The 25,319-nt window shown below is 51.0% G+C and overlaps 3 protein-coding genes across 3 annotated transcripts in view; 1 reads left to right on the top strand and 2 right to left on the bottom strand.

The window, feature by feature from the left end:
* The window catches only part of LOC135816336 (protein inturned-like), a 36,010-nt gene extending 28,607 nt beyond the window's left edge, over window positions 1-7,403 (bottom strand). The window contains exons 1-6 of the mRNA XM_065329656.1: window positions 7,260-7,403; window positions 5,892-6,856; window positions 3,099-3,184; window positions 2,310-2,624; window positions 1,376-1,599; window positions 317-406 (exon numbers count right to left, since the gene is read on the bottom strand). Coding sequence (XP_065185728.1) covers window positions 317-406; window positions 1,376-1,599; window positions 2,310-2,624; window positions 3,099-3,184; window positions 5,892-6,856; window positions 7,260-7,336 — 1,757 coding nt within the window. The 5' untranslated portion in view covers window positions 7,337-7,403. The remainder of the gene's footprint in view (window positions 1-316; window positions 407-1,375; window positions 1,600-2,309; window positions 2,625-3,098; window positions 3,185-5,891; window positions 6,857-7,259) is intronic.
* A 249-nt stretch (window positions 7,404-7,652) lies between these two features.
* Window positions 7,653-12,120, top strand: LOC135816415 (iduronate 2-sulfatase-like). Its single transcript, XM_065329660.1, has 5 exons — window positions 7,653-8,856; window positions 9,191-9,279; window positions 9,767-10,009; window positions 10,308-10,614; window positions 11,013-12,120. The coding sequence occupies exons 1-5, from the start codon at window positions 8,436-8,438 to the stop codon at window positions 11,648-11,650; spliced, it is 1,698 nt and encodes a 565-aa protein (XP_065185732.1). The 5' UTR covers window positions 7,653-8,435; the 3' UTR covers window positions 11,651-12,120.
* Window positions 12,121-13,213: 1,093 nt separating this feature from the next.
* On the bottom strand, window positions 13,214-23,391 carry LOC135816320 (uncharacterized). The gene is made up of 3 exons (XM_065329655.1): window positions 21,179-23,391; window positions 19,092-19,965; window positions 13,214-14,135 (listed from the first exon to the last, which is right to left on the bottom strand). The coding sequence occupies exons 1-3, from the start codon at window positions 23,168-23,170 to the stop codon at window positions 13,264-13,266; spliced, it is 3,738 nt and encodes a 1,245-aa protein (XP_065185727.1). The 5' UTR covers window positions 23,171-23,391; the 3' UTR covers window positions 13,214-13,263.
* Window positions 23,392-25,319: the final 1,928 nt, after the last annotated feature.

Genomic DNA, 25,319 nt, shown 5'->3' with positions numbered 1-25,319 from the left:
CATGTCGCTAGTCGCTAACTTGAATTTCATGCAGTACAGTACCACTTTACACACTTAGTATAAATCCATCCCTTGGACAACAGCTTTACAAGCTGCCAGGGGTTGGATTTCATCCAGCACCACTATACACACTTCGTATAAATCCATCCCTTGGACAACAGCTTTACAAGCTGCCAGGGGTTGGATTTCATCCAGCACCACTTCACACACTTAGTAATAAGTTAGTAGAAATCCATCCCCTGGATAACAGCTTTACAAGCTGCCAGGGGTTGGATTTAACTAAGCACCATTGTACACGTGTGGAAAATCAGCCTACCTCGTAGCCGGTAGCATCAACACCATCAGATTCTCCCCGAGCTGCAGGTAGCCCACGTGGATGGGCTTGCCGTCAACGACCAGGAATGAGCTGTAACAAAAGAGTGCAACATCATACCCGTGTACAGCAACCTGGACTTGGCATGTCCATGCGTACAGTCAGTAGAGAAGGACTACAGACCAACTGCACAATAGCTGTACTAGACATATAGTGGGATTCCAAGCAAGTTCTGGTAATTTGATAATTTCATGTTTAGAGTCACTTCAGACAGTCTCAACATGCTGTCGTCCTCAAAGCTAACAGGTGTCGACCTATAGCAATCTGCTCTGCACTGCACCAGTGAGTCCACTGGGGTCAAAGCAACATGGGCTGCTGTTTGACTTCAATGCGTCACATACTGGCGAGGAGAAGGAGGCGGATAAAGTGACAATGCTGCTATTCATTTCATCACCGTTGCATGGTCCAATACCCATTCTTCATTCCTATCTATTCAGTTGTACCGTCATACAAAAGAATGAGGATTAGACAGCACAGAAGAGGGACCGTCATGCCTGTGCCGATGGGTAGACAATGACATGCATAGAGCTTATGTATACATGCATACATGCATAGAGCTTAGGCTGCAACCACACTAGGTACAAAATCACGTACAAACGGCATTACAGTAGAAATCGTCATGCCGACGCGTGCGAAATGCAAAATGCGCTTTGTAGGTTTTCAGCAACTGGCGCACCCCTGTAGAAAGTCACCTTTGTCGTTTTCGTCGTTTTCGCGCTCCACCTCCTGTGCACAACTTTGTTTTTGTACCTGGTCGTCGTACATAGCATCAGCATCAGCACTGTTTTTGAATTTCCCGGTCTTTTCCAGCGCATGGCACACGCTTTGGTACGACAACGTCACGTGCTGTTTGCGTGAAAACGTCATCTATGCAGATCGAAAAGTGTAGTGTGGTTGCGTACCGACTTGTACTGAGATATGCATGAAAATTTGTACTGTGATTTTTACGTAGTGTGGTTGCGGCCTTATGCACACAGTGCTAATACTTGGGTCCATGCCTACCTGCTAGTGCTGGTACCAGTCACCTGCTGTAAGACATCTGACAGGGTTAAGAACACGCCACGGATCGACACCAGGTGATCTATAGGAGACCACTGTGCAGACTGCCCAGTCTGCCCGTGTCGACCACCGGCACTGTCCCGCTTTCCGTCGTTCCCTTCTTCGTCGTCGCCGTTCTTCTTTGCTGCCGTTGCAGCGGTGCACTGCGGGAAATGATAGAGGATGTCCTGCAAAGACAAACCATATGCAGCAGAGACTTAGCGTCTGCTTCACTGTGCGAGAAAACTATGATTAGTACATGCGCTACAGTCCATTCTTCCAAAACATGCCCGCTGGCTTTTGAAAGCCCGATTTTGGCCGAATTGGGGCTCGAAATTCCACTTTCACAGCTGTAAGTCAACCATGTGTGTGAAAGAAACATAGTTTTCCTACTTCATGTCAATGCTCACTACAACTACTTGGCTTTACTTGTACTTCCCTACCGTAAAAGCCCCTGTACATGTATACGCCCACTCGAAATTACGCCCACCCTCCGCGTACACGCCCAGTCAGGGGAAGTCAACACTTTTGTTTCGAAATAGCGCCCATGCCCATGTATACGCCCAGGTATGCCGGAAACACCAGTACATGTACAAGTACTGATACCCAATACTTTCTGCTATCCCAATTCCAAGTATACGCCCAGGAAATCGAGGCTGCTATTCTATACGCCCGGGGCCTATACACGGGCTTTTACGGTAATTGGTTCTGATTCATCTGATGGGAAAGCATGAAAAAAAAAAGTTCTAAAGCAGTACATTATGTGGTTTCATGTGTTTTGGCCAGATCAGCACCGACCAAGGCTTGGTTGGGGCTGCATTGCAATAGCAAACATGGGGTGAATCCCTGCGATCGAATACATTCGCAATCATACTCAACTCTTTGAACTGTCGCTTACCTCCATATGCAGTGCCTCATCATTCTTTGAGCTGCTACCAGCACCACTGCCACTGCCCAGAGTTAGATACATAAGGCCGTGCAGCGCGACCTTGGGCTTGACGGCGATGTTGGGAGCGCGCGAGCCAAACTGATCATTATTGCCGCTGGCGCTGGCGTCCTTGGTGCGCGCGTTGTACGGAGAGTACTGGCGACGGGCACCACCACCGCCAGCGCCAGTGCCGCGCATCAAGGACAGCAGGTGCTGGCTGCTGGTGGACGTGCTGCTCATCTTGCTCGCCTTCAGGGACACGTCGCGCTGCACGCGCATTGCAATCTAAGCCGGCAACCAACGTGCACGCATGTACGCCCACACCACACACACACACACACACACACACACATACAGACACAGACACAGACACACACACACACACACACACACACACACAGTTACACAGTTACACACCAATGCCTTCCAATAGGTAATACCAAACCAGCTTGTTGTGAAAAGAAGAAGGACAAAATGTTACGAGTTATGACTAACTGTCCACCTACGTAACCAGATCTTATACAGTCAGCGAGTGCGACAAAATGGCACAAAACTGACAAGATGATTTCATGCAAGTACTCGTATCTTGCCACTCCTGTGTTTTAGAAACCCGAGATACTTCCACCTTCTATGCACATGAATCCAATGCACACACATATGCAATACCCTTAGCCATACAAACTCAGTGGCCAATCAAGCCATTAAAACAGGAGAACGGATTTAACGCGAGAAACGAGTAGCAAAGTAAGAAGCACTCACCTCCTTGTAAAAGGCGACTGCAGCGAGGATAGTCGATATATTACGTGTTGAGACGTTCACGCCATTGATTTGCAGTATCTCATCACCTGCATAAACATTAGACAAGCATCAAAAGTTAGGAATAACAGGCATGTATGCCATGTTAGCCTCCGACACTTCAAGCTGCGACAACATAGATCGAATACTTAAGGGGTCGTCGCAAAAGTTTTTTGTCGTCCCTGAAACGAACATGATTCATTTGGGGGGGAGGGGGTGAGAGTCAAAATCGCAAGTCGACCGACACTGTACATATGACATGTACATGCATGCGATTTTCGTCGTCCAGCATAGCAAGCTGTGTTCGTTTCAGAGGGAGGGGAGGGGGTCTGAGTACGAAATGAACATGTTCGATTCAGGGACGACAGAAAACTTTGCGACAACCCCTTACTACAGGTGAGGTGCACGTCTTCTAAAAAATACAAAAAGAAGAAGTTTGTTATATCCATGGTCTTTTGTACAATACAAAAAGAAGAAGTATGTTATATCCATGGTCTTTTGTACAATACAAAAAGAAGAAGTATGTTATATCCATGGTCTTCTAAACAAGAGAGAACCGTCGGGAAGCGCCTTGAGGAACACTGCAGAGAGGTACTAGTTCAAGCACCAGACACACAGTGGGGAGAACACTATGCACAACGCCACCGGCCACAGCAAACTAGCACCCCTACACCCATCACCGATGCCTCGATTCTCGCCATACAGTTGTCCCGGCTTGTAAAATCGTTGTACATGTATACATGAGGCAACGTTCATTCATGACAGGTGTCCTACTGTGAACAGAGTCTGGTGTGGCTGTAGACTGATGAGCACACAGTGTATCTACTGCCGTGGACATTGAAATCCGATGGGATCATGACCGGGGCCGGCGCCCTTACTGCTTTTAGCTAGTACATGCACATGTGCGATGTAGTTCATGTTCACACTGCAAAAATGGACCAGCAGTGCTCGCGGCTGCAAGGCCAGCGCCCTGTGGCTGCTTGACTTCTCAACGGATGTCAATATCCGCACACACACACACACACACACGTGCGTGTGTGTATGTGCGTGCGCATGGCCACGCGTGCACGTGTGTGCATATGTGTGTGTGTGTGTGTGTGTGTGTGTGTGTGTGTGTGTGTGCATCGACATGATCTTTGCTGCCCGCCAAGTACTCGAGAAAGCCATTGAACATCAATCTGATCTGTACGTCTTGTTTGTGGATCTACGCAAGGCGTACGACTCGGTCCCCCGAACAGCGCTTTGGCTGGTCCTGCAGAAACTCGGTGTGCCTCCGCGCATGCTTCAGGTGATCCGGTCTCTTCACGAGGGTATGATGGCATCTGTTCGAGTGGGTAGTGGTCAGTCTGACAGCTTTGGGGTGGAGAATGGGCTACGCCAGGGTTGCACCCTGGCTCCGATGTTGTTCAACCTCTACTTCTCTGCCGTCCTTGCACACTGGCGCTCAACATCCACAGTGCCTAGTTTCCCGATGAAACATCGTATCGGCCGCAAGTTGGTTGGCGACCGTACTGCCAAGCACAGACTCACAGACTTATCCGTGTCGGAGTCGCTATTTGCGGATGATGCTGCCCTGTATACCACTTCGTACGAGCACATGGAGACGATGGTGAAGGAATTTACGCAGTGTGCGTCAGGCTGGGGCCTGACTGTTAGTGTGCAGAAGACGAAGTTCTTGGCGGTCGGTCCGAGTGCCATCCGTGCTGATATTGTGGTGCCTGGGAGTGCTGGTGACGTGATCGGTGTGGTCAGCGATTTTACCTACCTCGGCAGTACGATCAGCGACGATGGAGAGCTGGATGCCGAAGTCACAACTCGTCTCGCCAAGGCATCGAGGGCGTTTGGTAGCCTCCTCCAACCAATTTTCCGGAACTCGGGTCTGTCGCTTGGAATCCGACGTCAGGTCTACCAGGCCGTGATCCTTACAGTGCTGCTGTATGGTTCTGAGACATGGACGCTGAAGGCACCCCTCCTGCGCAGGTTGGACACGTTCCATCGACAGTGTGTTCGCACGATCCTGAGTGTTACCCGAGACCAGCAGTGGCAGGAACACCTGTCAAGTGAAGACTTGGCGAAGCGCAGCGGCATGCCAGCCTCGCTGGAGGAGGCCATTCGTGCGAATCGCCTGCGATGGCTTGGTCACCTCGCAAGGATGGATGGCACCAGGTTGCCAAAGCAGATCCTGTTTGCGGAGGGTACTAACACGCGGCCCCGCCATGGACCCAAGCGTCGTTGGAGAGATGTGGCAGCTTCAGACCTGCGTGCGACCGGTATCCCGGAGGCGCAATGGTACCACCTTGCTCAGGACCGGAGGGACTGGCGCGAACGTAGCCGTCGGAAGCCACCAAGCCAGCCCCAACCAAGAGTGTTCGTCTGTGTCTGCGGCCGCGACTTTCGCCGTCCGAATGATTTATCCCGACACAAGAACTACTGCCTCGCCTAATAGCTATCATCGCCTTCGGCGATGGGCTTTCCAAAGGTCCAAAGGTGTGTGTGTGTGTGTGTGTGTGTGTGTGTGTGTGTGTGTGTGTGTGTGTGTGTGTGTGTGTGTGTGTGTGTGTGTGTGTGTGTGTGTGTGTGTGTGTGTGTGTGTGTGTGTGTGTGTGTGTGTGTGTGTGTGTGTGTGTGTGTGTGTGTGTGTGTGGTACATGGTGTGTGTGTGTATGTGTGTGTGGTACATGGTGTGTGAGCGCACGCGTGTGTGTGTATGTGCGTGTGTGCAGCCGTATGTGAACACATGCGTCTGTGCTGGCTTACCAGTCTGCAGTCGTGCTGTGCCACTCGCAGCAGCAGAGGCAGCCGGGCTGCCCGGTGCAATGGCCGTGATGACGAGAACATCCGACGTGTCCTCCAGCAACGTGTTCTCCACCGCTGCTCTCGCCGCCGCTGTGTGACGTGGTAAGTTAGGACTAGTCCCTGACGCTGCACCGTTTGGACCTGACGACGACGGCACTCTCGGTCTGCATTCCGCCGTGATACCGAGCAACCTCAGCGACATATCCCCATCGGTCTTGGCAGACATATCGCTGGGCATTTTCACGGTAACTTTCACCACTGTTTTTAGCTTGGATGTGGTCATTGTTGGCTGTACTTCGTGTGCATGATGCTCCAGACTACTACCAACAGTGGGGTGTTCACTCAATCCGGCCAGACCTGGTTTACGTTGTGGTCCGTGCTGCTGAACAGGATCACCACCAGTAGCGTGCATGCCGCTGGCAGTATTCAAACTGTTACCGTGATTAGCCTGGTGCGATTGCGCTGCGGGCATGCTCTTGCTGGAGCTTGTGTGAAACTCATTATCCACTCCGGGCCCGGATGTGCTGTGCGCCGCGCCGCCACGGCCGCGCTGGCCCGTCAAGTTCTTCCACATTGCTTTCAATTTGCTGCGCTTCTCGCCGTCCGCTGCCTGGCCAGTCTTCGCGCTGGTGCCAGCAGCAGCAGCGCCGGACGAGCTACCAGATGCATGTCCAGCAGCCGCAGCAACAGTATCCCCGCGTTGTGCCCCGCCAATAGCGGAGAGACTTAGGCCGTAGCTGAGCGACTGCGACGGGCTGAGCGGCGAACGACGCAAGCGACGCGGACCACCGTTACCGACAGGTGTTTTGTAGAGTCCTCCAGCGCGCAGTGCGCTGCCGCTGACAACGCCACTACCTGGTGTGCTGGGCTCTATAAAGAAGACATTGCCACGGTCGTCGACCTCGGAGGCCCACTGAGGATTGTAACTGCAGCACGGAACCAAATTTCGAAAACACAACAGAAAGGAACGCGGATCACACCACCGTGAACAGGTGAAAGCGTGCGCTGCACACACAGTGACATTATTCATACTCCCACCTAGCCTGGACAAAATCTAGCAAGCATGCAGATTACTGCCGGCATCAGCATGCCAGATCTGAAGTGTGGCCAGCATGCTGGAGTCCCGAGAGAAATTCATGAACCTTATGAATGGCAAGTAAAGAGGCTCACGTCGACTAGACTCAGCAGACAGCAGCAAAAGCCAAAAGACCAAAACAAGACTGTGAATAGTGTGATTGTGAAGACTGCGACACTGGTAAGGACGACGAAGGAGCTAGGGCTAGGCCGCTGCCTCTCACAGTCCGTATGGTGCATGTCAAAGCTACTTACCTTTCTTGGTCGTCAACATCGTCTTGCTCCGGGTTGGTGGCTTCGCTTGAGGCGGCCACGGCGGCCATCACTACCATCCATTCGCTGACTTGTTGCTTCTTCTGACTTCAGTTTCAATTGCTTTTTTCGAAAATAGAACTCAGTGGCTACCCTTGAATGCCGCAGAATGGCTTGATAAAGTGCCCACTGCACCGCCTTCCCAGTTTTTGTACATAACATAGTTTCCAACCCTGTTGCTGTCGACATGTCCGGTCCGTCAACGCTGCGCGCGCGTGTCTCTGTCAAACTCCACGATATCGATAGCGAGCCTAGCCACTGCGCTGCTGCCGTGCTGGCAGTGCTGCCTGTGGAAACGACCGTGTTCATGCACGTGATGAAGTCGTCAAGGCGTCGTACAATATTTTTTTCTTTCGATTTATTTGGGGCTGAGAGTTCTGTTTCGCGCGTTCTGTTTCGCATCTTTGTATTTTTGCCAATGTCAGGATAGATCTGCCTTCTACTAGCTCGACGCGCTATCGCTTCACACAGCACGGCAGGCAGCACTGGTCCTGGTAGGACCTTCTCAGGTTTCTGCAGTAGCCATAGAGAGTGCATAGCTAGCGCGGAGAATGCTCTAGCGCGCCTCGTCAGCGCTAGCGCCTCCATGATCCAGCTCCTAGCTCCACTCTCCAGTCCACCAACCCACCGCTCTGGCTCGTGCTGCGAGATCGCCGTGACATGTCGCCAGGACAGTCGCTAACGTTAGTATTGTGACAGTGTCCGTAATGAATGAAAACGATGCCGGAGCTAGCTCTGGTCGCCAGGATTATCACATAACCGCAGGCTTGAACCACTAGCGCTTGATCGATTCTCGCACTGGGCGAAGTTAAAAAGTTAGTTAGTTCGAAGGTGGTCAGTCGCTCTGGATTTATGTCAGACTGCTGCCTCATGCAAATAATCGGATTCGGGAATGCTGGGCAAACAAGTTGAGCTCGATCTGATCTGCATTTTGGCTACATCATACATGACCATCCGTGAGTCGTGTGTGTGACGTCATCAGTGGAGATTGTAGCCTAGTCTGGAGCACTCGGTGACTGTCCTGGCTGAGTGTTATCAACTGCGGTCTAGGGTTACAATACCCCCCGTCTCTCAAGGACAGTTCAGCGCAGCACGGCACAGCGTCGTTTGACAAGGATCATGGAGCCGGTGACGATCAAACGCAGCGGTACAGCCCTTCTGCTGCTGTTGCTATGCACGCTAGCCGGCGCTCATGCAGGCGGGGAAAACTCGGCGGCCGAGGAGCGCATGAACGTTCTGTTCCTTGTCGTGGACGATCTACGACCGGCCCTGGGCGTGTACGGCTATCCGGGTGTCAGCACGCCGCACATCGACAGGTTTGCGACGGACGGTGGCGTGGTGTTTGAGCGTGCCTACTGTCAGCAGGCCGTGTGCGCACCGAGTCGTACGTCGTTCTTGACCGGCCGACGTCCGGACACGACGCGTCTGTATGACTTCTACTCGTACTGGCGCCAGGCAGCGGGCAACTTCACCACGCTGCCGCAGCACTTCAAGGAGAACGGCTACTTTGCGGCGTCCATCGGCAAGGTCTTTCACCCGGGTAAGGCGTTTGTTTTGGTGTCGGGACATGTGTGTGTGGGGGGGGTTATTTATTTATTTTTTTACTACAAAGCACTGGCCAGCAACATAAAAGGGGAGGTAGACAAAATTGGCCAAGCGAACATTGTGTGTGTGTGCATGTGTGTGTGTGTGTGTGTGTGTGTGTGTGTGTGTGTGTGTGTGTGTGGAGGAGGTGGGGTATGAGTGTGTGTGTGCGTGTGTGTGTGTGTGTGTATGTGTGATAAGCGATTGCACTTGTCATTCGCTCAACTGTTTCGGTTGTGTTTGCCGTGTACATTGCACACACTGCACACATGTACAATATCCCAATGCAGGTATAGCATCTAATCATACAGATGATTATCCGTTGAGTTGGTCTGTACCGGCATACCACCCACCGACACAAAAGTACAAGGAAGCCAAGGTAAACAGTTTCCTCTGAGACAAAAATGCGATAATACTCATAAAAAGGACACACTTCAGGCTCATTACAAACATCTTGAAAGTATTTAATCCACTGTTCCTGTTCCTTTTCCCTTGCCTGTATTTCACCTGACGAGAAGGCTTGAAAGTATACTTGTGAAGACAACAACTTTCAAGATGTTTGTAATGAGCCTGAAGTGTGTCCTTTTTATGAGTATTAAAGCCAAGGTAAAGTGATGTATGTGTGTGTGTGTGTGTGTGTGCGTGTGTGTATGTGTGTGTATGTGTGTGCACACATGCTCACACACGCAGTTGCCACCACACCTGCACGTGCATGTACAGAAGTTGCCACTGAAATTCGGACTCATCCTTAGGCACAGGCACAGCTGACACCCTGACTACTGTATGCCGGCGATAGAACACATCCACCCACGGTGTACACAGTGAATGCTCCATTTCAAACCCAGCTTTTTCCATTTTTCATTCAGGTATGCTCTGGCCCTGACTCGAAGCTACACATGAACCTGCTGTGTCCTATTCGCAATATCAGTGCAATGCCCGGAGGATCCTTGCCTGACATCCAGAGCTCTGACTATGCCGTGTCGCTGCTGAGGCAGATCGCCAAAGGCCCTGGAGACCGCACGCGGAGCATGCTACCCACGGGCGATCCTGTCCCTAGGGAGCCGTTCTTTGTGGGTGTCGGATTCCATAAGCCACATGTTCCCTTCAAGGTGAGCTTAAAAACGTGTATCAAAGCTGGCCAATCTACGAGATTACTTTGCCCCCCCCCCCCCCCCCCCTACACACACGCATTTTCAGGCCTTTGGGTTCACTTGACATGGCTGTCTATAGATTGTTGCATACATGTACAAATCACCATGTAGGTATTCATGGTTGGTTGCCACCCTTCATCTCATTCTCACTATTTACGGCGAGCCAGGAGATATATAAATAAATGAATGAAATAAATAACAGAAATCTAGCTCATCTGTAGTGGGTGTGTTCGTGCGTGCGTGTGTATGTGTGTAGTTTCCTGCAGAATACCTGGACTTGTACCCGCTGGACAAGATTGCACCTCCCAGCGATCCCAACCTTCCGCTTGGCATGCCGCCGGTAGCGTACGAACCATGGACGTCACTACGACGGCGAGAGGATGTCATTGCGCTCAACGCTTCCTTCCCGTACGGACCGCTGCCTGCAGACTTTCAGCTGAAGATCCGTCAGCATTACCACGCTGCTGCCAGCTACACGGATGCCATGCTGGGCAAGGTGCTGGATGAGCTGGATGCGCTTGGTCTGCGCAACCGGACAATCGTCACCTTGATCGGCGATCACGGTGTGTGTTGTGATCTTGTGATCCTGCTAGCTCTGTTTTCTCGGATGGATTGTGCTGTCACTACTGTGTGGCTATGTGTGTGTGTGGGGGGGGGGGGGGGGGGGAGGGGCTATCATGGAGGCGGATACTGCACAATACTTATAGCAACATTTTTTAAATGCTCATTTTGTGCATACAGTGAAACCTGTCCAAGACGACCGCTCAAGGGACCTTCAAAACGTGGTCTCAGTTACCAGGTGGTCTCCTTATCCAGGGTCATTTGACTGGAAATAGCATTCGTTGGTGCTAGCTTCAATGGTCTTCTAGGACAGGTGGTTTCCGTTGGGGACAAGTGTTACTGTAGTTCGATTAGCCACTTGTAGTAGGAAAGGTCTAACGGATGTTGTTTATCTGTGCAGGCTGGGCACTGGGAGAACATGCAGAGTGGGCCAAGTTCAACAACTTTGAAGTCGGTGTGCGCGTGCCGCTCATCGTGCGAGTGCCGGGGGTCACAGACTCGCGCGAAGAACTCGCCGCACCTCGCTTCGTCAGCGAGTTCGTCGAGCTGGTGGACGTGTTCCCGACCGTAGCCGACCTTGCCGGCTTGCCCACGCCGTCGACGTGCCCGGAAGACTCCAGTAACGTACTGCTGTGCACGGAGGGTGCCAGCTTTGCGCCGCTACTGAAGCCAGCGCTCGGGGAGGATGCCGCTCCGCAGAAGTGGAAGTCGGCCGCGTTCAGCCAGTACCCGCGCCCAGCCGATCAGCCGCAAGAGAACAGCGACCTGCCGCACCTGGCCAATATCACGGTGATGGGCTACAGCATGCGCACGCTGCAGTACCGGTACACGCGCTGGATGGCATTCGATAACACCGCCTTCCGCGCCAACTGGAGCGACGTGCGCGGCGAAGAGCTGTACGCACACGCGGGTAGCCACGGCGATGAGACCGGGGAGGACAAGAACCTGGCCGGTGATAGCGGTTTTGCTGATGTAGTGGCTGAGCTGGCCGATAAGCTGCGGCGGGGTTGGAGGGCAGCGCTGCCGCCAGCACCATGAGAACGGCAGCAGCGGGGTGAGCAGACACGATGAGCTGCCCAATGCAAGGTTTGTGTTGTGCTGGTGTTAGCGAAGGTACTAGTAGAATCATACCTAAACTGACTTCACTCCCACCACAGGTCCGGTGTGCTCTGTGGCCGACCACACACACACCGGCGCTTCCCACAACAACAAGAGACATAATTATAATTCCTTTTGGCAGCTGTTTCAGTCATTGAGACATCATAGAGAGAAGGTCGAGGTGTTGAATGCTGCTGCTTACCGTCTTCCAGAATAGTTTTGCTGCAGTAGTGTATATATGTGATTTTTTATCAGTAATTCAGTACTCTGATTTTTCTTTTGGAATATATGCCGGAGTGGCCAACAGCATCGTTATGTTACTTGATGATTCACAGATTGCACCGATATGAGCTTGGAACTCAGAGTTGCAACAAGATACTGTAAAAGCAGAAATTTTCGGTTGTGTTTTATTTTTTCTCTCTCTATCTGCAGTTGGGGGTCGCTAGCAGAGAGAGAGAGAGAGAGAGAGAGAGAGAGAGAGAGAGAGAGAGAGAGAGAGAGAGAGAGAGAGAGAGAGAGAGAGAGAGAGAGAGAGAGATGGATGGAGAAAGAGAGAGGCACAATCAGCAGGCCGACCGGAACCGATCCGGTTGGTCAGGTTAGCACCGGACCAACTTTGTGGCGACCAACGCACGTTTACTGCTGAGGAGGGCATATGTCCCCACCATATTTTACACAAAGTACGAAAGACTATGGTACAACCGGACCAATTGAAAACAGCTTCTGGCGGTTCTGAGGGGTGATCCAGTCGAGTGCTGGAATTGCACTACCGATGTATCTCCCGAACAAAGAAAAGAGCGGGTTCTTTAGCTTGCACTGCATAGTCTCCCACAACACACTGTACATGGTTGACCCGAAGGGCTAAATCCAGCACACACAGACACAGATACACGGACACACACACACACTCATTGCGACTGCGTAGGCTTTGGACAACGAAAGAATCATCCCGGGCAGAGGAGATAAGCTAACTTTTTCCACAAATCTGCTACGTGCCTATACTACGATAAGAGTATTTTCGAGATGCTGAAGGTTTTGCAGTAAAGATCTAACCAGCAGTTATATAAACTATGATAGAGAGATCAGCCCGTGACGCTTGCACATGGCATATTCAGCCATGCAATCAGCAGTGACGCACTCGCACACAGCAGGCAGGAGTGGCCAGGAGTTGTTGTTAGAATATACGTGGTCAGCAGTAATTTTCCGGCAGTTCCAGGTCAGTAGGCATCAAGGCCGCGAGTTGGTCGGCCAGCGAGTGCCTTGGCCGCTTTTACTATGTACACAGTATCAGGATCCACAGCGAATAATCAAACAGAAGTTGCAACGACCGCGAGAAGGAGCAAATATAAATTATATAAATCTAGACAACAGAATATAGAAGTCAATGTCAATGTGAACGGCCGACCTACAGGCAGGCAGGCTTTGTGCTCCCCAGCATGTACAACATCATCATCAATGGTAGCAAGAGAAGACAAGGTGGAAGAGAAGACTGACTGAGAGAAAGAGCGACAGAGAGAAAGGAGGAAGGTGTATGTGTGCGTGCGCACACACAACTAAGCGATGTCCAGTTGCTGCTGTTTCTGAGCAGCCGAGCAGTCAATCGACAAGTGTGGAATGTTGACAGAAGACAGATTGCTCACCTTCTTGTTACGAAGAGCTCGCACGGCATCCGCCCTGGAATTGGAGTATGCTGGACTATCTGACCAAGATCGTTTCAGCTGCGAAGGCTCCTCTGCGACTTGAGCAAAGCGCCGCACCACATCCTTTTTCACACAGGACATTGTCTTCTTGATCATGCTGGAGTTGCTGGGTGATGATTGACGGCTATCCGGGCGGCTCTCCGGGAGGCTCTCCGGTTGGCTCTCCAAGTCCGCCACTGAAGTGGCTTCAGATATGTGCTTGAGAGGCTCAGTCTTAGTCGGTGTCAATGCTGGACTGGCATGTTCAGACCTTGTGCTCTCGTTATCCATATCTGCTATGGCAGTCCGTGCACTCGATACTTCATCGACTGCTTTCTTGGCAAGGTCAAGTGCTGTCTTCAGCTGACCGTGTAGGGAATCGATAGTGCTGAACATTCTAGTCGAAGCTGAGCCGCTGCTGGAAGAGTTTGACTTTGAGCGGATGGAGCGGCCTCGCGACTGGTTCTCCTTTATGGCATCCTGTGCGATGCCACCAAGATGACGCATCTGCCCCATACAGTTCTCTAGCACCGCTACGAGATCGCTTGACGATAGGCTCATGTACGAAGACGCCATTTTGGGCACACGGTCCTGTTGCTCTGGCGGACTCGAGTTGCGATTTGCCGACAGCGATGTGGGGGTGGCGTGTTTAGCGGTGGGAGTGGGCGTCCGCTCTGTCCGCTCCGCATGCTCCAATAATTTCGGCGAGGCAGTAGCGAGCGTTGATGCCAGCGAGACGGCATCTTCTACACATGGTCACACACACATACACACACACACACACACACACAGAGCGTACATGCACACAAACAGGCAAGCAAAATCACACATGCACACAAAGAGAACGAGACTAAAAAGACCAGGAAATCTAATTTGAACAACTAAAGCCCGCGTACTACATGTAGTGTGTGCGCGCGAAGCGTGTGGGCACAGTGAGGGCTGCGTCCCACCAGCCTGTGTACTTTCACAGGATGTGTGAGGTGCGAAGTCTGAAGAAAATGTTGAACGTTTTCCGCTGGGAGTACAGCTACACCATAGCTCAGTGGTCAGAGCATCGCTGGTCTCAATCGAAGGTCCCTGGTTCGAGTACTGGTGGTGACAGTCAATTTTTCTTCAGACTTTTCCCTTTCCATTCCCTCAACTAGTGAACTAAAGAATAGGAGGCATGGAACTTTTCTGGTACATGTATTTGAGATCGGCAAGCACAGCCCAGACCTCCTTACTACCAATAGTACATAACCAAGAGTATGCAACTCCTATCTCGAGTTGCGATGGGTTAACCCATGGCGGAATTTTTTTAAATGCGTCATTCTTTGGCAGAAATGTGATGAAGTGCGTACGCTTTCCCGCGCTTGTTTTGTGGATACGGTGAGAGTTCGTCAGGTTCAGGACACATCAATCTATCGTCCGTTGTTCTGCTACGACTACCGTAGCTGTAATCAAGAGTACATAACCCCCCCCCAAGAGTGTGCAACTCCACTATGGGTGCTGTCCCGACAGAATTTCAAGTTGACGTAATTTTGATGATGCAATGCGCACTGTACACGGATTATCAGACGAATCCGGAACCTGTGGTTGACCGAAGCCGATCGATCCTGTACAAATTATTACAAAGAAAAACGTGTGATGCGTTGACACCCGTACACATGTTGTAAATCACTGGTGCAAGGAGCATTGCGTCATAAATAATGACGTCAACTTGAAATTCTGTCGGGACAGCAGGGTATGTGGGAGTTGCACACTCTGGGGGGTTATGTACTCTTGCTGTAATGTACACATTACTTGTACTTTGATCTTTGGCTACGCATGATGGCATCAGTGAGCCAAACAGCCGCCAAAGACTGATGTCATAAAAAAATTATGCCGTGGGTGGGGGATCGTCGAGTTGCACACTCTTGGTTATGTACAGTCAGACCTCGCATAATCGCACACATCCGTTTTCCAGAAAAATATCCGGATAGGCGAGGGAACCGGATAATCGAACACACATACTGTATATGTGCATGGCATATGCTGTAAATCGGTAACCAACGATTTTCTACCGGATGGCGAGGGATCCGGATAAACAAGGACCGGATAAGCGAGGTCTGACTGTACTCTTGTTGCTACCAATCAGCTCCATACTACCATAGCCGACGCATTGAAAATTCTAAAGAAACCAACCCTGTTTAGAGCAGGACCTCCGTCTTTTTACCAACATAATAGGGGCTTGTCCAAGGTTACCAATAATATTTTCAAAACGAAATGTTTTCGTTTGGGGGTGGGTGGGTTTGATGGAGTTTCGTTTTGAAAATAATAATTATTGAATGTAGATGGAGAATGTCCAGTTACTTCTGGGTGTCGAAAATTGACATCGGTGGGTGGGTGGGGGCTGAAAAATACTAAAACCTTTCGTTTTGTAAAAACAATCGGTAACCCCGGACGGCCCCTTAGAAAGAAGTGTAAGAATAAACTCTGGAATTTCTGAAATCATTGGGCACAAGCGAATGTTTTAACATCACCAGACTTTTCCGGTGAACGTAGATCTCAATTTCTATTACTCGAGCGGTGCATGAGTTCCGTAGAAATGCTTTGCATAAAGTTTGACAAAAGGCATACGATCTGACTGGCTGCTAAAGCGACCAGAAATGTGCCGTGCTGTTCTACAAATATAGTGCTGTGCAGCAAGTAATATAGCATGGGTGCATGAGTGTGCTAAACCCAGACCGGACACTACTTGTAATTTGGGGTTATATTATATTGACCAGCATCACCGCAGCTAAACTTTGCAGAATAAATCAATATGACATATTCTTCACAAAGAAGCGTTTACAATGACATTGGCTCTTCCTGTTGTGGAGCTGGGCAGGTCACATCTCTGTTCTCTGGATGGCAGTGGTCACGGATCTGCTGGAAGAGGTATTTGGCTCTTTGCAAGGAGATGCCAGCTGGAGTGATAGGTAGAGGCAAGTGCTGAGTAGTGAAGAAGTCAGGATCAATGCCGGGTTGAAGGATGTTGATAGTTTTATCTGGCAGGGTAGACGAGCCAGACAAGAGGACATCACCAGGTGCTGCTGATGAAAACCGGAATCGCTGATATTTCGTGATGTTGGACACTGCCGTGAAGAACTCTCCCATGTAGCCGTCCCAGACTCGCCAATCCCAAGTAAACTGCACAGCTTCGTTGAAACCAACTGATGCGTCAACTGCTGCTGCTAACTGGTCAAGTGTATCAACATCAGACTTCCTGTATTTCTGCTTCAGAAATCCAAAGCCCCCATCGACAAAACACCGTGTGTGTCCGACACGCATAAACATGAGATCAATCTCATCGCTCAAACCAACAATAGTCCGCCAGCAAAGGTAAGCCATGACCGTGCGGTTCTTATTCTGACCACAGCAGTTGTCGCAATGCAAGCCAAGTTTAGGCTTGCCCTTCTGATGCTGTGAGAGATGATAGTGCAGCATGGAGACGACAGCATTGGGGCCATGGCTCTTGCTTCCGTCTGGCCCAATTGACTGATTTTCATCAACAAGGTAATTTGTTTGTTTTGGCAAACATTCTTCAGCGATACCAAATATCTGTATGCGCCTAGGTACCTTAAAATACAAGGCACCAACCTCCCGAGCATGATGAGGAATGGTCGCTAGCTGAGCAAAATTGAATGTCATGTGTTGGTAAGTCAGAGTGTTGTCTCCGTCATCCGTTGCAGCAGCTTGCTTGGCGTCGTCTATGCACTTCTTATACAGATCACGTGCGGTATTGGCCTCCTCCATATGCGATTTCAGCTCATTCGTTAGTTTTAATCTAGTTTCCTCCGTTCTTGCTCGTGCTAGTAGCGACTGCAGGTCTGCGCATCTGCCGCACACATCCTCCTTAGGTTTCATTATAACAATGTTCTGGCAGTCTCTCTTCCATATCTTCCCAAATGTGCTGTATGCAGCCTTGCCACCAGCCTTTGCATATTCCTGGTGAACAAGCTTCACCGTGGTGACGCAGGGCAAATACGTCGGTGCAGGTTTGTTGTGACCACGAGGAGCTGCGGGTTGAGGAAGGCCATGAATAGTAGCATAGTGTTCAATAAACTGTTTGAGCTCCACAACATCTTCCACTGGCAGCGCATTCCATGGAAGAGTTCCCTCATTCCCTTGCTGGGGCGGGCTGATATCGTTTGCACTAACAGCAGCCTGCACGGATTTGAGCAGCCAGGGCTTGATGCTGTGTGCATACATGAACATCCCCTGGCACACTTCCACACCATCCACTTCATAGCAGTGTGTTGAGCGTGATCTATCACCACGCTCAGCACGCTGGGCCGCTGTTCCATGATGGCTAGCCTCGCCACGTCTCCTCAGCACATCTAGCTTCCCAGCTACATACATGTAGCGCTCTGACTTCGTCAGGGCCCGCGCTGAGTTGCGCGCTGTACGCAGGGTTTCAAGTGTCACACTCTTGAAACAGTTCTTACCTGAACAGCTACAGCCCTTGTCAACCTTGTCGCGCACCTCCTCGACTGTAGTCAGTGCTTTGGCGGATTTCTTTTGGGCTGCACTCGATTTACTGCCGGCATCGAGGGGCTGGGCTGGCGGTGGAGCTGACGCCTGATCAAAGTTTTCCTCCGCATCACTGTCTAGCTCGATCAGAGATGCGTCCCGCGATTCATCGTCTGACGTCTCCTCAGCACTACTGTCATCAGAACTGCGATCTGACAGGCCGAAAAACGAATGGTCATCGTCAAGGAGTGCGAAGGAAGCCTCTGCAGAGAAGCCAACAACAGTTTGAGCTAGCGATCGTCTTCTGCTTCGTTCCGCCATGACTCTCACCTTGCGATCTACAAAAAAATCGACAGACCGTGACGTTTTGTTCATTTTCTCGAAAAAATTACGAAGCACCTAAGGTCGGTTTTCGCAGAGCGCGGGTCAATATGATACATGTCAAAATAGTGGGAGCGACTTCGGTGATGATTGTTAGGAAAGGGTTTTCAAGGTCAAGTCGGCGGAATAACGCGCTCCAGTGTGGGGAGCAAACCCTTTCCTAACAATCATCGCCGAAGTCGCCACCACTATTTCGTACTGTTGTGCCCAGCGCGGGCTTGCGACTAACTGGTTTGGAGGTGATAGCGTTGTCAATGACCGAGTCGAAGGTTTAACGGACTTCTCGTGTGCTCTGGATGGCAGTCGTGAGTCAGTCAAGTGTCAGGTCAAGTCGGCGGAATAGCGCGCACTCCAGTGTGGGGATACTACAGGTACCCGTATATGTTGACATTGTTGGTGTACCCCCAGGGGCGAATCCAGGGGTTCCGCGGAACCCCCTAATTTTCCTAAATGTACTACTGGCAACCATATGCTTGTCCATGTACATGTATCAGCTATTCAGTTTTCACTCTACTGCAACCCCCTGTAGAGATCGCTGGATCCGCCGCTGACCCCCCATTGGGCTTGACAAGTTTGCGGCTGCCGACCCAGTTGACTGTTCTGGCGTTCATCATGCCACTACATGTATGACGAGAAAGAGGGTGCTGAGAGCGGGGATGCTAACGTGTCAGTGGTCCTGGCTGTGGGCTCGTCACTATCTATTGCACTTCGAAGTACTGAGTGTGATGGGGCAGTGGGAAAATCTGTGTATGTGGGACCCGTGTAAGCTTTAGGACTTCTATTTAATTTCCTTTACACTTGATACATGTACATGTACGAATAAGTACGTAAGTTGTTGCAGCCCTCACCTTGAGTGGTACCGACCGTCTCCGTACTGGACTTGGGCGAGAGCACACTCGAGCTGTCATCAGCAGGTGACGTTGCTGTTTCTTCCTCAGTGGTCGGTCGCCGTTGCTGGTCCGACAAGTCCACGGTGTCTTGAGCGGACATCGAGCGCGCATAGTTGACGTGAGCGCGCATCACGTACGCCTTGATGTTCTTGCTGTACGACTGGCTGGTGACGGTGACAGTGCCGCCCTTGGAAGCGGCAATGGCGTCGGAGATCTTCACTCGCCACTTCTCGCTGGCGTCCGACGAGGCAGCCGACAGTTCGTACATACGGGAACCCGACGTTGTCAGCCAGACGAGCAGGAAACTCTTGCGCTCCTTGTCGGACGCGACTTCCCGTGGCGGCAGGAGATCCTTGAGCGTGATGATTGGCGTGAAGTCTTCACGAACCCGAAGGTAATACCGCGACTTATCCTCATTGTGCTCCAGCAGGACGACAATATCGGGAAAGAGGATGGCGTCTACCGTCACTAGCTTGCCCTTCATCCTCCACTTGAGCTCGCCACGATGGATGAGCTCTCGGCTTGAGATGTCCAGAGTTCGGAACGGTGCCAGTGCTCCCGTCAGACGATCCATGTTCTTGAACTCGATGCGCGACTGCAGCTCGAAGAGCGTGCGATTGTTCTCGAACTCCATCACGTCCTGGTTGATCTGCTCTAGGATGCGGCGCGACAGGTCGATGGCCTTTGTCAGCTGGTCGTACTCGGTCTCCTCTTGATCCGTGACTTTCTGGATACTCTCCAGTAGCAGCGGGTACTTGGTGAAGCGCTGCATCACCACGCTCGTAAGGTCAGCCAGCTTCAATCGCGTACAGCTCGGATTTGCCTCGCATTGCTGCAAAAGACACCAAAATCACCACACCAGGCCAAAAAAAAAGCAGAAAACAATGCGGGCGTGAGACAGACACACAGAGCATAATGGCGTATATGGGCAGCGCTCACATCAAACAGGCTCAACAGAGACCCTAGATCAGCCCAGACTTTGCTCCTTTCCTTCTCCTGGTCGCATGCCAAGATTGCAGGAGTGCAGACCAGTAGGAAACTAATGAGGAGCTGAGGTTTCATGGCGGTGCGCTTGACATGCATTGATCTCATCTTGCAGTGTGTAGTTTTAGCTCGGTAAGACTCAGCAAGCCCTAAGTACATGGTAACCACTGGCAGTCGCAGCATACAGGGAGATGACACGAGATCACAACACAGTACCAAAAACGATGTGCTTTTTCACCTGTGATTCGGAACTTCTACGTGATCCGTGGTCTATGCAACTCGTGATTGCGGCGGTGGGGGCTTGATCTGCTGACCCAAGACAAGCGACACCATATGCGAACGTGTATAAATCGGCCCTGCCCCAAGGGCAACTGTAAAGGCAGCCCGGGGTTGTATCTCATAACTATGATCAATTTTAGTGCTGCAGTTGCCCGTGTTTACTCTCTGCACGCTATGCCTCCCTTACGATAACAGATGAGCAGCCAGTAGATCTACAGTAAATTTCTCTAAATATCATTGGCGTTCGGTGGCAAATGTTGCCGACCCAAATCGCAACCATTGGTGTATCATTACTCTTTGCATGTTTGCGTTGACGTGCAGCAGCAAGCTGCTAAGTCACAGTTTTGCTTGTGTCGCATGCCTGGGACAGTAGAAGATATAGCAGAAAGGAAACCACGTGCGGAAATATACAACACAAAAAAAGAAATTCCCTGCAACACAATTGTTACAAATAGACCGAAGTTGGCGCAAGTAGAAAGTGGTCCCCCCCCCCCCCCCCTCACACACGCACACACAGCCATTGTTTGTGTGTACACCCCCCACTGATTATGCCCTTCGCTCCCACACGGCATGCCCGCTTATTTCCTGGGTCTGTGATTCTAGACAAATACTAATACACAGGGGCGTCGGATACGGTACGGTCACTACGGTATTGACCGTACCACTTTTTGCCCCAGGTACCCCGTGAATCAATAAAATACACTGATCTGGACTCTAACCCCCCCCCCCCAACACCCGCACAACAAGGTATTGCCTTATGAAAAAAGGTTGATGATACTTACAGCCATGAGCTGACTCAGCTTGGGCTGCTTGGAGGAGAACTGTTTGATGAAATCCAAGTTGACCTGGCGTAGCTTTACCCACTCGGACGCCGCTTCCCGACTCTGCTGGCCACGCTCGCCGCTGAAGAACTCAACGAGCACAGCACCGATATCCTTTGCTTTGGAGTGGTCCTCGCTATCCAAGCAGGCCTTTAGCCCATTCATCAAGTCTACATGGAAATCCATCAACAGCTCTAGACTAGGAAAGAGTGCATCAACGAGCTTGCTGGGGAACAACTCTGACTGCATTAGTGTCCGATAGAAAATGTGGAATATGACTTTAAGCTTTTTTACGTGCGTTTGCTCGGTGTGCACCAGTTCATGGCACAGGTCCTGCTGCTTCACATCTCTCCTCGACATGTCGTTGATCGCTTCCGCCGGTGTCCTAATCGACCATGGCACGAGGTCTTCGTCCACGTTCAGGTCTGGATCATTCACCGGCGACGGAACAGAAGGTGTGTCGTCCCTGCCGGCAAACGGCGATTCGAGTTGGCCAGTGTCTATACTGCGGCGAGTCCCAGATACCAATCCGCTGGTCTGCGTTGGGGTTTGTCCCACTGACTTCCCTTTGTCGTTGGCATTGCTCACTTTCATCGACTGGGCGCGCAGGATTTTCGTTGTCGTCCGGGCCAGCTCGGATGAATTCGTGCTAGCACTGCTCGGGCCTCGCCGAAGTCCGTAGAAAGTCGATGATGAAGTGCTTGCCGCGGACTGGGAACGCTGCTCCGAGTATAACGACGACCGATCGATGAGACCAGAGTCTATTGATGCGGTGTCACTAGTTCCAATGCTACTTGCTCCGACCGAGTGCAGCGGAGTAAGCATCCGCTTGTGGGAGCCCTCTCCGTCCAACGGCTCACTCTCCACGGAGCACCGCGACGAGCTCGGGCGGACGCCTTGCCGGAAGCTGCCGGAAAACGACGGCTTAAGGCTGCCGCGTCGGAACAACGAGCCGGCGCCCTCCTTGGGCTCGCCGCGGCAGTACTCGGTGATGCTCTGGTTACACGTGGCCTTGTGGACGTTGTAGTTACACAGCTGGCACGTGTAGCCCTGATTGCCAATGCCCCACAGCAGGCCGTTGCAGTAATCGCAGAACGTCGGCGAGTTGTAGTGCGTGGCGACGAAATTGTGGCCGACGACAATGTGCACCTGGTGCTTGCCCTTGCCGCGCGTGTAGAGGGCGCTCGACGGCGATGCCCCAAGCACGCCCTTTTGCTGCAGGTTGGCCAGCTTTTCTAGGAATGCACTCTTGGAATCTAGGCCCATGGCCAGCGCCATGGACGTCAGCAGCATGGCGTAGGCACCGTCCTGGTTCGTGTACGCCGACTGCGGAATGATCGTGCTCAGGGTCTTCTGCGTGATCTGGTACTCACTGCTTTTGTCCAGGTCCTCCTGCAGTGTATCATCGTCATCCTCAGCTTTCAGTGTCTGCCGATACGTTTCAAGCTGTGCACTAATTCCTTCAGCCACGTCCAACGCGAGCGAGTTAAACAGCACTGTTGCTTCCTCTATGGTTAGGTCCTTCTTGCGATAAATGGTCTCAACCTCCTCTAGTTTTACGGGATCCACGGCCATACTCCACGGCGAGTTCTGAGAGAGGAACGTATGGATCACACTCTGCGCCTGACGCTTGGCACCCTTGCCATCCACCAGACCTTTGGTTATGTGATAGTACGAGCCACATCTCAGCAGGAACAGAAGCGGAACAGTCGCCTCGTAACCTTTGCTCTCGTGAAGATGTTTGAGAAACATCGCCAGGTACGCTGGCCTCTGCACCAGCATTTCAAGGGACTTGAACGGGTGGCTTTCATCGCACTGGCTGACATCGAACTGAAGAATCTCGTCTACGAATTGGCCCACAACATAAAGGGTGTAGGGCCTCGATGTGGGTACGGGTGTGGGTGTGGGTGTGGGTATGGGTTCTCCGCCATTGGGGAGGGGGCCCTCGGCCATTTCACTCACTCAGCTTGCTGAAGTCATCAACCCTTCCCCCAACGAAGCCCAAACAAGAAAAGTCTACTGCGGTGGAGGTCCACGGAAAGGTGACAGGCACTACTACTTTCGACACCAACTCTCCAAACAAATGTAGGTTGACAGCAAAGAAGTGAAAGACCGAACTGTCCGAAGGGACTTTTCTTGAACACGATTATTGACAATGCGGTTGTTCCACTGACCGGCTCATGAAAAGAAATCCGACCAAAGAAGCGTTTGGTTGTTTGGGCGGCACACTATGACAAAAAACGTCAACTCGGGTGTTTTATTGGCTAAACCTCCTGTGAAACCGCGTGAAGCTTGATTTTGTCTCATGCGCACAGACAGTCACGATCGATCAGGGCAAGCTGCCTAATGCCGACGCTAAAACGCTCCCTTTCGAACTTTACCCTGGCCAAATTTATCACAAATGCTCCGAAAACAGATTTCATTCGATCATGACAGGGAAAACAAAGGTGTGGCAGTGTAAACTCTGATCGATCATTGTGCTGTTGAACTCCTACTGTCCCAGCTCCTGTCGTCCTGGGTCCTGTGCTGTGTGTAGAGGATTGAACTAAACTAACTTTTTGTTACTTCCTTTGATTTCGAAGCCGAGTATGGATGCACATAATGGTGGCAGTGCACCGACGCTTTCTTCTTCTTCTTCCCCTTGCATCTTTCTCGACCACAATGTAGCCAGCTTCCTAAACACGACCATCCCGGCCATACCGCGTCTTCTTGCCAATCTTGGTGGAGGGCTACCACCATGCTGCATTGCAGACTCTGGCGGCCTCAGGATTAGGGTCGCCTTGAACCTGTGAACAGAGGGTAGGAGACGTGTGCTTGAAGTTCTGTGTACTAGTTGTAAGGTCACTGTTTTCGAACACAGTGTCCTCCACCTTGTTTCATGCTGTCAATCTAACAATTTTTAGTAGTACAATGACTATGGAGCAGTATTTTTAGTTTGATCTCTTGGAAGTCGCGGGTGTTCTTGGAACGGTGTACTCAGCAGGGTATTCTTTTTACCCATTTTATTTTACGGTGTCGGTCGATTCTGAGCTGAGTGCGATTGCTTGTCTAGTCTGCCATCGAATGTGCGATGGACCGAAATCTTCCTCTAGATTGAAGTTGTGTTTTATTTGAACTGCTTTGAGGTGTTTGTACGAATACATGTACCGGTACATGATGTACTGCCAAATTGCACAAGTCGTACGCACACAGTCGAGTCGGTACTATACTCTCGGGTGCTACAAGTATTATTAATTTTTATCTTTGTTCCTGACATGGCTGGGAGTGGTGTTTTACTACTCCTGGGTTCCTGGTCTGGACTCAACCGCACCGCAGTACATGTGCGAAGTACAGGTCTGCTCTCGATATAACAACTCTCACTTGTACATAAACCTTGCTAGTGCATACAAAAATCAAATCCCTCGCCGAAACAGCATCACTCCCATACAAATTTTGTTCTACACAACATAATCCTACATAACATAAACCTCGACAAAACACACGCTACGGCGCGGTCCCCGACGTGCACACTCTCGATACAACATAAATCCACGTTCACGGTACGATCAAGCAGTAGCTGTAGCTAGGCAGTTTAGGCCAGTTTAGTCCTTCATAACGTAAACCTCGGCATAACGCACCCTATGGCCCGGTCCCCGACGTGCGCACCCTCGACACAACGTAGATTCAAGAGCGGTACAATCAAGCTGTAGAAGTAGCTAGCCAGTCTAGTCCTATTGTGCATATATTCTGCGACATTGACGGTATCTGATGTTGATGACGGTACGAGTGTGTATATGTTTGCACGGTTGAACCCGCCTTGTAATACCCTTCATTTCGAGGTACATCTTGTGTTTTACACACGGTTTTCTACGTAACATAACTCTCGATATAACGTAATTTTTTGTGCGTGGTCCCAGAGATTACGTTATATGGAGAGTAGACCTGTACCAGTATTCGGATCAGGCCTAATTCGTATCCAGTACATGTATGCACACATGCATATAAACTCTGCGACATTGAAGTCTCGGCAACATGTAGTGGGGTCAATCTGGCAGTAGAATGTTAGATGGCTGCAAACGTACATCACCCAGGGCCAAACAGTACACAAACACACAGTAACCTG

Source organism: Sycon ciliatum, chromosome 1 (genome assembly GCF_964019385.1).
Source record: "Sycon ciliatum chromosome 1, ocSycCili1.1, whole genome shotgun sequence".
NCBI classification, from domain to species: domain Eukaryota; kingdom Metazoa; phylum Porifera; class Calcarea; order Leucosolenida; family Sycettidae; genus Sycon; species Sycon ciliatum.
Note: the sequence above shows the minus strand (reverse complement) of the source record. Positions and strands in the feature narration are given on the sequence as shown.

What these genes read in the sequence shown, in the direction of transcription:
- LOC135816415 (XM_065329660.1), top strand. Translation starts at nt 8,436, where the DNA reads ATGGAGCCGGTGACGATCAAACGCAGCGGTACAGCCCTTCTGCTGCTG. An exon ending in AAAAGTACAAGGAAGCCAAG is followed by an intron (nt 9,280 to 9,766) that starts GTAAACAGTTTC and finishes TTTTTCATTCAG; the next exon opens with GTATGCTCTGGCCCTGACTC. An exon ending in CACCTTGATCGGCGATCACG is followed by an intron (nt 10,615 to 11,012) that starts GTGTGTGTTGTG and finishes TTATCTGTGCAG; the next exon opens with GCTGGGCACTGGGAGAACAT.
- LOC135816320 (XM_065329655.1), bottom strand. Translation starts at nt 23,170, where the DNA reads ATGGCCGAGGGCCCCCTCCCCAATGGCGGAGAACCCATACCCACACCC. An exon ending in AGCTGAGTCAGCTCATGGCT is followed by an intron (nt 19,966 to 21,178) that starts GTAAGTATCATC and finishes TGTCTTTTGCAG; the next exon opens with CAATGCGAGGCAAATCCGAG. An exon ending in GACGGTCGGTACCACTCAAG is followed by an intron (nt 14,136 to 19,091) that starts GTGAGGGCTGCA and finishes GACCATGTGTAG; the next exon opens with AAGATGCCGTCTCGCTGGCA.